The sequence below is a fragment of the Melanotaenia boesemani genome, chromosome 12 (genome assembly GCF_017639745.1).
Source record: "Melanotaenia boesemani isolate fMelBoe1 chromosome 12, fMelBoe1.pri, whole genome shotgun sequence".
In the NCBI taxonomy this organism is placed as follows: domain Eukaryota; kingdom Metazoa; phylum Chordata; class Actinopteri; order Atheriniformes; family Melanotaeniidae; genus Melanotaenia; species Melanotaenia boesemani.
The window spans coordinates 32,199,644-32,211,668 of NC_055693.1; the positions used below are offsets into that span (position 1 = coordinate 32,199,644).

The 12,025-nt window shown below is 39.0% G+C and overlaps 1 protein-coding gene across 1 annotated transcript in view; it reads right to left on the bottom strand.

The window, feature by feature from the left end:
• Window positions 1-942: 942 nt before the first annotated feature.
• The window catches only part of LOC121650127 (ly6/PLAUR domain-containing protein 1-like), a 30,386-nt gene continuing 19,303 nt past the window's right edge, over window positions 943-12,025 (bottom strand). Inside the window, exon 3 of the mRNA XM_042001455.1 lies at window positions 943-2,681. Within this exon, the coding sequence (XP_041857389.1) occupies window positions 2,440-2,681 (242 nt within the window). The 3' untranslated portion in view covers window positions 943-2,439. The remainder of the gene's footprint in view (window positions 2,682-12,025) is intronic.

A 12,025-nucleotide genomic window follows, 5' to 3' on the forward strand; every position in this document is an offset into this window, starting at 1 on the left:
CAATGAGTGGTTCCTCCTTTCTTAGACAACCATGTCTGCAAACACATCATGTGGTTGAGGAAAAGATGTTAGTTACTATGTTTAAGAAGTGCAAAAGTACTGGTCTGGTCTGTATCAAGCAAACAACTGAGGAACTAGCTAGCTCTCAGTAGCACTGAAAGCCATAGCTAGCTGCTGAAATGACTAAAACTGGAAGCTGTTCAGGACATTTTATTTGAATCTGAAAGGAAAATGGTGAACCATCATCTTTGAGGAGGAAATTTGGTAAAAGAAAATCTTAAATGTTCAAAGAAAATTAAAGATAGAACTAATAGCAGTGTTCAAGAGTGAAAGTATGAGCATTTCCACATCAACAATGTTAAACAAACTCAAGGTATTGGGGTTGCATGGCTAAGACAACTGCTAATCAGGGAGTTAAAAAATGTAGGGAACATAAGGTTTATTCTCTGGAGAGATGGATAAAAGTTGTGTGGTCTGAAGAATTCATGGGTTTATCAAGGTAAGAGCAGTGAATGTTGAGTGAGTTAAGATTAAGCAACATTATGTGCCCAAAGCATGATATCAGATTCTGACTGACCCACCACTCAGAGTGGTGCAGAAAGTATGAGAATTTTGCACACATGGATCGGCCACCAGAAAACACAGATGAGAATGTTTGAGATATACTGAAAAAGACTTTAGTGGCCAAACTCTTCCATCATCAATTAAATACGCTGGTGAAAAACTACTGCCCCATCCTGATGGAAATAAATGTGAGATTGCAGAAGCTTATTGAAGTGATGCCATGGTGCATGTGGGGTGTAATCAAAGCTAAAGGTAGTCCAACAAAGCTATGGTGTGTGGCTTTTTGCTGGCAAGGCATTATATATTTGTTTACAAGACAGTTGCAATTCAATTCAATTCAGTTTTATTTGTACAGCGCCACTTCACAACAATGTCATCTCAGGGCACTTTACAGACAAATCAATTCAAGTCATTTCATAATAAATAATAGCCTAGTTAAGGAAAAACAACAGATCGCATCGAGTCTTGACTTTGATTCAATCCCCCATCCTGAGCATGCAGGAGGTGACGGTGGAAAGGAACAATGTCCTTTTAAGAGGAAGGAAAAACGTCTATTACACAGTGGCAATGTACAGCAGTTATTTAATCTATCGTTTCACATTAGTCTTTTCAACATCATTTTAATACTGCTTGAAATAAGTCATTTCCAGCATTATAGTGATTGTTGATGACAGTATTGCACTGTAAATGGACAGAAAACGAGCATGTTTGCTTTTTATGTCATATTTCCATCACTGCTGACTGAAGCTGGTGAATAACCATGACTGCTGCAACATGCATTGAGCTTCTAATACAGACCAAATAACTTCTTATTCCTAATCTTTTTGTTTTCTTGAGAGGACTCAGGAAGCTGATTTGTGTGAGTTTGATAAGTATCCTATGTTTTTTTTTCTTGTTTTATCCTTTATCTCACCAGCTCCCCGCCCAGATGAACCTGAGGCTGCACAGTCAACTTTATGTTAACTTTATTCATTTATTTATTTCAGATTGGTTGGAACAGTACAACAACATAAAGCTGTTCGAAGTGTATCTTTACCAGAGCTGTGATCAACTAATAGTATTAGCAAGGAGGCTGTTGTGCCACTTGCAAACTGATTGGACAGCATCTCTCTATCCTCACGAGTTTGGACTCCCATGTTGAGCCTGGATTACTCTGTATTGATGGAGGCCCCATGTTTCCCTTTTTTCTTAAGGAGCTGCTTCAGATCTTTAAGGTGGCGACAGAGGAAAAAACTTCTTTTCTTTCCTACTGCAAACTGGTTTGCACACTGTACTGAACAGCCAGAAGAAGAATAAACAAGCTTCTGCAGCTCTGTGAAAATTTGCAGAAACCGTATGACAGGCACAATAAATTAAACAAAGTCCCCCCAACCCAAAATAACTGAACATGCCATGTTGTCTTTCTTAATTTATAAACCTGTAAATGAACTGAAAAATAAATACAGTTCCAGATAATAGTATTATTACAGCAAAAACTGTGTATTTTGAAGATCTTTCTTTACAAGAATCTATTCTTATTTTTGTGACTTTGCTAAGTGAATAAATAAGACTTGGGGATCAGTGAGTCCTGTAAATTCACCTATATTTAGCTATTGTCTTATACATAACCTCAGCCAGTTACTTCTAAGGCAGTGCCACTATCTGATAAATCATGATACTATTTTCTTGTGCTGTGCAGTTTTTTCTTTTTTCTGTTTGAACTCCAGAAGCAAGGTGCAACAGAAAACCAAAAACTCAAACCAGATACTGTTAGAGCTCATTCAGATTTTTACATTTGAAAGGATATATGTCTCAGCGTACACAGTTCCAGTTCTGACTGTCTCCAGTTTGAATTTGAGATCATTTTCTAGACATGTCTTCACTCTTAAAGGTCTGTCAGCACAAGCTGGAGGACAGCAGGAGGAGGGTGTGCAGAGAAAACACAGGGAGCTGCAGAGTGTTCAGGGTGATTGCAGAGGATGGCTGTGGCCGTCTCTTCTGCCGCGGTCCATTACACAGTGGTGTGTTGCAGCAGGTGATGCACACTGAGTTGAGCTTGCCGGTGCAGAACTGTTGGTAGCCAGAGGAAGCGATAAGACAGGCTCCTGATGAGGCGCAGGACTTGCGGTAGAGTATCCCTGAAGTTAGAAATGGAGGCATTAGGATCATGATGACCTGATAACAGGTTGAAAGTTCTATGTCTGAGCATGTGTGTGTTTATGTGGGTGAGAAACAGATATGTGCATGTAATTGGAGGAAAGTGTGATTCAAACATATTTTTAAAAACTGCTTTAATTTGCTCAGTGCAGCATGTTTGTGAGCCTGTGAAGCACAGAGGACAGACAATTATCTGTCCTCTGTCCTCCTCTGTGTAGACTAGCATTGTAAGTCTTAACCCCAACATAATGTTCGGGTCACATTTGACCCATTTTGACATTTAACAGCAGTAAAATTACCCTAAATATAATTCCTAGTGACCCAAAAAACATAGAAATTAAACAATTTCATAATTTTTATTTTTATATTGGTGCTAAAAAATTTTGGACATTGAGTCTGTTTCAGGTCATATTTGACTCGTATCTGTTTAGATGGATTTTAGATGTGCCAGTGTTGGTCACATCAAGTTAAAATGATCCTCCTACAAGAACTGTCTGTGTGCACACAAAGACAGACCTGCTGGTCTTTCAAGAAGCGTGGAGGTTATCTGGAAATAGTAAAACACTGAAACAGCATCAAAGTGATCATATATGATGCACAACAGGAGCAGAAGTCATGCAGAGGTCAAACGGTGCCTGAGCAAAGAGACAATACCTGCATCTGTGATGTCATATAATAATAATAGAATGAACCAGTTTGGTTTGGAAGAATGATGGTGGGTGGCTTCATAACAATTAAAGGTACATGAGCTGTTACTTCAGTAAATGATGCCATGACATAATGTGCGACAAACTCGTGGTCTGATCTTCTAAGATGATGAGGTTGGCAGTGATTTGAAGGAGAAAGTGTCAGAGAAAAGACAACAAGCAAGAAAACTGATTACAGCCCCTCTGATGAAGATGACTGATGATGAGGAGCAGGTAGCAAAGCAGATGTCTGTGTAAAAAACAAAAACAAAATAAAACTATATGTTGGTCATCACACAAAACGTCAACATGAGGGACAGAAGAGGAGATTTAACTTCTGTTATTTAAACAGAATTATTGCAGACAAGTTCATAATACGCATTTTATTATTTCTTTTGTCTTCTGAATGATAAATAATGAATTAGAATTGATAATTGATGGATGGTGTTTAGCTCAACTGGTTGAGTACAGTTCATGTAACAGAGGCTCCATCTCTTCCACAAAGTGCCCTTTTTCTGCAGGTCTGACCTTCTCTCGCTGACCCTCTTTTCTGTCCACTAACTGAAAAAAGATGCTTATGATTTCTTACGTTGCAGCCATTAAGACAGCGTTCAGTGTTTGCCATGACAAAACATGGTTACATTGTAAATTTTAAAATTTTCAGAAAGTTTGCACTTTTTTTGAAAATTTAAAAAAAAATTTTTAAGTTATTGTGACTTTTATGCTTTTACGTTTTATGTGAAACAGGACATAATACTGTGTAGTACTAGATGCTTCTTTCCAAAAACAAGCGTTATAAAACCTAAAAAATAAACTCTTCTTGCAGTCTAAAACAATTAATCATGCATTTATTGATGTGACAAAAGCTATTTAGACATTGTAAATAGATTTGCAGTTTGATATAGGAATCTAGTAACTGACCCTTACCATGCTATGAAGGCATACGAACAGTATGTAAGAGTAAAGAGAAACACAACATGTCCATGAATGAGGAACAGGACGATATTATTGTCCAGTTTTTTTGGTGAATGTTTCTCTCTGTGAGCATGATCTCTACTTTCAGATGGAGTTAATAATGTAAAGCAACCAGTGAGGCAGAAAACAGTAAATCTAAGACTTGTCAATCATTCTACATAACAGTGAAAATATACATGTAGTTTTCTTATTAAAGCCAGAAGATGCTTTGATACAATGAGGCAGCAGCTTGAAACCAAATTCAAAGTCAACAAGATGTGTTTGTACTTTCCATTGTTTATTATTAGTTTTCATTTTCTATTCTTAATTTAAGTATTTAATTTTGGTTGCTTTAAATAACTGATTCCCTGCCTCCATTTTGTAAAAGCCTTGAAAGACCTTGCTGAGTGAACCATAGTTTACACATCATTATGATTTAAAACTGACTTATGATTTCCTTTAGGTTTCCAATGGCTGCATAAAGAACCAGCTTGTACCATGCTCCATTTGTACCTTTGTTTCATCCTTCACACAAGGCTGCACTGCCTTTTAGGCCGTACTGTCTACAGCCGTGAGAGAATTTAAAGTGACCAGTTAATCTAACGTGCATGTCTTTGCATGGTGGGAGGAACCCATGCATATGCAGGGAGCACATGCAAACTCCACACAGAAAGGCCACTGTTTGAACGTCCCAGCTGAGGATCAAACCAGCGACCTTGCTGTGAGGCTGAGGTGGTGATAACCACCACACCACCACAAAGCCCCACAACTAATCAGCCTGAAAGATGTCTGTGACTACAGTGTGTGGTACTGCAGGAGGAATTCATTTACAAATGAGAAGAGGCTAATATGTAATTTCCTCATTAGTCACATCATCACACTGACCTGAGGTTATTCTTCAAATTACCTTCGATTCAGCCTGATTCATCAGCTGCACAGCTGTCCATTAATTATCAATTTGTTCCCTTGTCTTTCACGAGACCCCTTTTTGCAAGTTAATTTATTGTGGACCCACCTTTCTGTAGTAATGAGTAGCTCCATCTCTCCATAGTTCTTAATGTCTGCAACCTTGAGAAGACCAATCACTCCCCCAAAAAGACTTCATCTATTTGTCAATCCAGTGCCACTAAGTGCATGTGCTTTTCAAAACTCTTCTGAAAAGCATTGTTAGAGAGCTGATCCATTTCCAGCAACTAAAACACATTTAAATAAAAAGTACATATGAAGTTGATGGAATTACAGAGAAAAACTCTACTTGGCAGGATCATTTATCCACATATTTTACACTGCATAGATGACTTTTTTACACTGAAGCTGATTAAAATTGATCTCAGGTTGTTTGTAAGATGATGAGAGAATCTTTAACATTTGGTTGACATTTTATTTCAGAAGTAATTTAGACATGGGCACATAACCTTCCAAAACCCCCTGTAGTATTTAGCTTTTTTCCCAACTGAAGTCAACACCCAGAGAACTGCATGGTTATTTAAATCGTGCATCCTCTATTATCTTAGCAGAGATCCCAGATGATGCTGAGTAATTCAGTGGAAACATTGTGAAATGTGCCAAAGAAAATGTCCTGGGTTCTCTCAAAGTCTGCATTAAATCCTAACACACAGCTGAAAGGCTAGCAGGCACTTCTGAGGATTTTTGACATTTCTTATTCCTATTTTTTAAATAAAATGGGAGAATGATAGATAACAAGACATCAAAACGACTAAAAGGAATCCTACAGAACAAATACAGACAAGTGAAAAACAAACCCATCCCTTGGGAAATGTTGACTTTTTCAACATATTTGAAAACATTTGGATGAGGGTGCTACACCTAAATACCTACACATTTAAATAAATTCTTCTTCAATAATTTATTCAACAAAGAATATGTGTAATATTCGTGTGGAGTATACGTTTGACCTTTTAAATCTGGTATAAGCCTCCTCTAGTAGAAATAACTAGAACCTGAACTTGGGAAATAAGTTGGGAAGCTATGTTAAATGTAAATAAAAGCAGAATGCAACAATTTCCTAATATCAAAAACACATATTTTAACCCCAATAGATGATACACAACAAATCAGATGTTGAAACTGAGACATTTTACCATTTCATCAAAAATATTAGTTCATTTTGAATCTGATGGACAGAGGTTCACCAGTCTGAGACAAACTTTGAAGATCCCACCATCTACAATGTATAATACTGGCCTGGGAATGTTTATCCCTCTAAACGGGGACACAGTACAAAAAGTTTGCGAACCACAGGTTTATCTATGTGGTGTTACTGTTGTGGTGAAGAGGAGGCAGAGTGATATGGTTAACCCCCAATTTCCATCAGGTGTGTATGCGTCGCGTTACGGCTGGGCTGCGGCCTCCACAGCTATTTGTGGCCATTTTAGTCAATGGTTTGGTTCACAACGGGTGAGCGGCGGTGTGTGTCAGCAGCGCCTTGTCACTGCTAAACTTAAACACCAAGTCTATTTTTGATGGAACAAGCGTCCAGAACGGGTCTAACCGATTTCAGCAAGACGATGCTGAACCACATCCTGCATCCATCACAGCAGCATGGCTTCACAGGAGAAGAGTCCAGCTGCTGAACTGGCCTGCCTGCAGTCCAGACCTTTCACCAGTACACAACATCTGGAGCATCATGGAAGCAGAAATCCAGCAACCAAGGTCCAGGACTGTAGAGCAGCTAGAATCCTGCATCAGACCAGAATGGGACAACATTCCTCTGCTAAAACTCCAGCAACTGGTCTCCTCACTTCCCAGATGTTTACAGACAGATGTTAAAAGAAGAGGAGATGCTACACGATGCTGAACATCACCCTGGAACTACTTTTTACAGACGTGCTGTTGCCATCAGATTCACCATCAGCTCATATTTTCCATGAAACGATAAAATGTCTCAGTTTCAACATCTGATATGCTGTTTATGTTCTAGTGGGGATTAAATATGGGTGACAAGATCTACAGATCATTGTATTCTGTGTTTATTTATGTTTTACACAGTGTCCCAGCTTTTTGGAATCAGGGTTGCAGCAGTTTTTGTGCAACTTCCCATCAATTAAAAAAATCAACCACTCTTAAAGCCAAATTTTTTTCTCTTTCAAGGTATTTGAGGTTTTCTTGCATGTCCTGCTGCCTGTTGCTTGGCTCAGTGGGTAGAGTGGTTGTCCTGAAGCCTGAGGGTTGCCGGTTCGATCCTGGCCCGGAGAGCTGATGTCGAGGTGTCCCTGAGCAAGACACCAAACCCCTAATTGCTCCCGATGGGCCGTGGTTAAGCGCCTTGCATGGCAGCTCCCGCCGTCAGTGTGTGAATGTGTGTGTGAATGGGTGAATGTGATGTAAAGCGCTTTGGGGAAAAGTGCTATATGAATACAGACCATTTACCATTTTTTCAGAATTGTGCTTTTCTTAGTCTCTCAGTGATTTATTCTCACTGAGAACCGGCGTTGAATTTAACCTGTTAATCAGCCTCCACCAGGTTTTGAACCAGATCAGATGCCACCTTTTATGCTTGATCATGCCTGATTAGCTTTTATATTCAAAGTATTTAACTAATCGGATTTCAAGTATTGTTGCTTTTCTCAAACTTTCTCAATTTTCTATGTCCTGCAGCATTTTCTCTCCTTAGCTTGTTAAGTCTCTGACACTGACTTTACAGAACAAACGCTTCAGCTGTCTGGCAGTTCAGCATCACTGCACAGGTAAACAGAAATCTCTGTATGTTTGTCTTTTTTTTTGTCTATCTTGACAACCACATCTTAGTGTGTCCCACCAGCCCAGTCTCCGCTTTAAACACATAGCAGGTGTGTTTGTCCGAGTATCAAAAACACATTACAATGAAGGTGAAGAAATTGGACCTTTGTACTTTATCTGTTATGTATAGGTCAACATCCTGTTGACATGATGTCAAACTCTGTCTGTGGAATTATCAGTATTCAAACCTAACTTCTGGTTTTATTTCAGCCTCAGAAACTATGATTAACAACAAAGTAGAAATGAAAGTGAGTGTTCACTGGAAGTGAAATGTAAAGTTTGAAGTTGTGTAAATGAGAGCTGGTTTAAGTGCAAGTGACTTATACACTCACCAGCCACTTTAGCAGGTCCATCTTGCTAGTACTGGGCTGAACCCTTTAAACCTTCAGGTTACTTTAATTCTTGGTGGGAAAGATTCAACAAGGTGTTGAAAACATCTCAGATCTGAGCTTTGTGACATGGTGCATTATCCTGCTGGAAGTAGCATCAGAAGATGCTCCACTGTGGTCATAAAGGGATGGACATGGTCAGCAACAATACTCAGGTAGGCTGTGCTGGTTAAACCAGGCCACGTTGGTATTAAGGGGCCCAGAGTGGGCCAAGAAAATAACCCCTACACCATTACACCACCAGCAGTCTGAAGCATTGATCCAAGTCAGGATGGATCCATGTTTTCATGTTTCCTCTACATTCTGAGCCTAGCATCTGAATGTGGAGAAGAAATGGAGACTCATCAGACCAGCAACGTTTTTCCATCTTCTATTGTCCAGTGTTGGTGAGTGTGTGTGAATTGTGGCCTCAGTTTCCTGTTCTTAGCTGACAGGAGGCACCCGGTGTGTCTTCTGCTGCTGTAGCCCATCTGCTTCAAGACTGGCAAAAAATAAATAATAAATAAACAAATCCAGTAAGAATGCTGTTTGCCTGGAGTGTTGTGTGTTGTGTTGTGTGTTCAGAAATGATATTCTGCCATACCACATTCAAAGTCACTTTAATCTCCTTTTTTCCTCGTTCTGATGCTTAGTTGGAACTTTGACAAGTCGTCTTCAACGTGTCTTCATGAATAGATGTGTTGAATTGCTGCCATGTGATTGGCTGATTAGATACTTGTGTGAAGAAGCAGTTGATCAGGTGGAGCTGATTAAGTAGATGGTAAGTTTATATGTGGCATACACAATAATTTGATGTGACTCCACATTCATTTATTAGTTCAAGTTATAGATACTAGACATCTGGGTATTAAGAACAACTTTGCATGTAGTGGTAATTGTATTTTTAAAAAATATCTTAATAATTTAACATAAAAACACTACACGTGTTTCAGTCCTGCAGAGTTCCTGAAACTTGTGCCCTCACTTCCACATCAGGCTGAAACTCCAGGAGGATCAGGAGTGTCTCTAAAATACCACAGCATTTAGATTGCTAAATATAATTTCAAATTCAGCAATTGATAGAAAAATAAATCAAATTGAAAAGCGTTTTGTAATTTCATATTTAAATTTAAATATTAAAGAGAAGTTGCATATTGCAATAATAATAATTCCTTGTTAAATACTGTGATTTGTAAATGTACTAAAAGGCGAAATAAAGAGCACAATTAATAAATTTGGTTATAAATACCTTTCCATTTCATATATTTAAAAAGGTAATTCCTTTTTCTTTTTCCATTTTCTTTCTCCCCCAGCATTTTTAAATCCTTTTTGCAATTGAATTTTCTTGTTCTACTCTCTCCATTTAGCTTTTGCGTGACTTATTTAGGTACTTATTTAGCTTTACTTGGTCCCTGGTACCTGTGGTGGAAAACACATGGCTCCCTGTAGAGTTAGTCCTTAATCCAAGATGAAAGCGTTGTGGATTACTCTGTTAGAGCAAAAGAAAATCCTGGCCTGAGTTCAAACATTTTGGATGTCTTTAGTGCACGTAGATTTCCTCCTGCAGTCCGAAGATATGCGTGTGCGTGCATAAATGGCAGGATTTTATGGGGGAAGATCTCATTTAATTTGTGTGTTGGAACCACAAGAATCAGCACTTCAGTCTGAATTATACTGTTGAGTTCATTTGTGGGGAAAGGGGTGAAATGTCTTATCTACAATGGGATGCTGAGAGAACTGGCAGGCTTTAATAAGAATCTGCATGGATGGCTGCACAGGAGTGCAATATGTCCAAGTATCTGGAGAACCTCTGACTTCTCCTCTAAATGAGCGTTTAACCAAATAAATCAAGCAATCATGAAATAGCTTGTTCCTGCACAGTTTTCATAGAAAAGCAGAACAGTTATAACACAAGTCTGAAAATACGCTTCTCCTGTTTTATGCTTGAAAGAAAACTTTGTTAGTGCCGTAGGTGAGCTAAATGACCTCGACATGTTCAGATTGTGTTAGATGTCTATGAGACATGCCTGTGGAGTTTATTATCCATCTAAAATCTTTAGATGGAAAATTAGATTCAGTTTATTCAAGATCGTTTTGTGATTTACTGTATCAAAAGCTTTTTAATTGCAGAAACACTGCTCTCACCAGTTTGCATTCATCAAGTGTCTGTTTTCTTATTTCAGCTAGGTAGCAGGTTGCCTGCTCCATACAGTATTTTGACCTAAACCCAAACTGATTGGGGTGTAGGAGACTTCTGCCTTCAAGGCAAGCAGCAGGAGAACCTTTGAGAATGACGGTGAAATTAAAATTGGTACCTGATCAGCAGCGTTGGGGTAGCTACTCTACAAAGTAATTAGTTACTAGTTACTCATTACTTCTGTAAATTGTAATGAAATTGCTTTACTAGTTACTGCATTTGAAAAGTAACTTCCCTACTTTACCATTTCTTAATTCACCGTGTAGACATCGACAAACATCATAGCCGAATCATCGCTGCCTGTCTGCATAGTGTTTTTACTGTATATTGTAAACAAAACGGCTTTGAAACCACAAGAACAACGTCCCTGTCTGGAAAGAAATGGGCAGTCTCAACACAAGCTTTTGGAAACACGAGGAAAAACCTTCTACGACGAATAAAACCAACTTTTCTTTAAATTCATGTCAAAAAGTTAAACGGTCAATAGAAATATAAAAATAAAGGTCTTATAGAAAATGCAACTAATTAAATATACAGAAAATTCACATCATTCCAAAAGCATTATTTTCCCATTAACTTGCTCTCCTCTGCCTCCTCTAGATATAGCTGCCAGAGGCGGTAACACACCAAGTCACAAACTCTTGAACCTGCTAATGAATTATTGTGAGTTGGAATTATCACAATGCAGAAAAAAGTGCAACAGTGCAACAATGAAAAAAGAAAGTGCATCAAAAAGTTTATCTCATAAACATCCCGTTCAACTAAACCTGGGCGATTCAATAGTCGACAGGGGGAGCATGTCTCCTACAATCAACCCTGTAACTAGCTTGTTAATTTCTGTCTTACCGGCTGCTGCGCTCCAGGAAATGTTGAGAAAAGCTTAGCTTGTTTAGGTGGGTCGGCTGCTTGTTTAGGCGGGTAGGCTGCTTGTTTAGGCGGGTCGGCTGCTTGTTTAGGCGGGTCGGCTGCTGAAGGACTCCTTCCACTGACCGGCGAACAGGATCATTGTGTGGTATTGGCATGCTGTGTTGACGAATGCTTCGACAGGTTGGTCATTGACGTGACACTGGTTGAAAGACACGCCTGCACACAGAGTGCATTTCACACTAATATTTTTGTCCTTTCGAGCAACAAACTGAAAATTATGTGAATATCACCACTGACAAAAAGCCCGTCTCCATCTTCAGCTCCATTTTTCTTTCTCTTTAACTGGTGCACAATCAGCTACGTCAGACCAATCGATCTCTATGGCAACGTGACCAGACAAGCACACACACAGGCAGCAGCATGTGCGTACCACTTAAAACAGGTCAGAACTTTACACACAGGCAAACATGGCTCGAGAAAAACATGTTACTGTA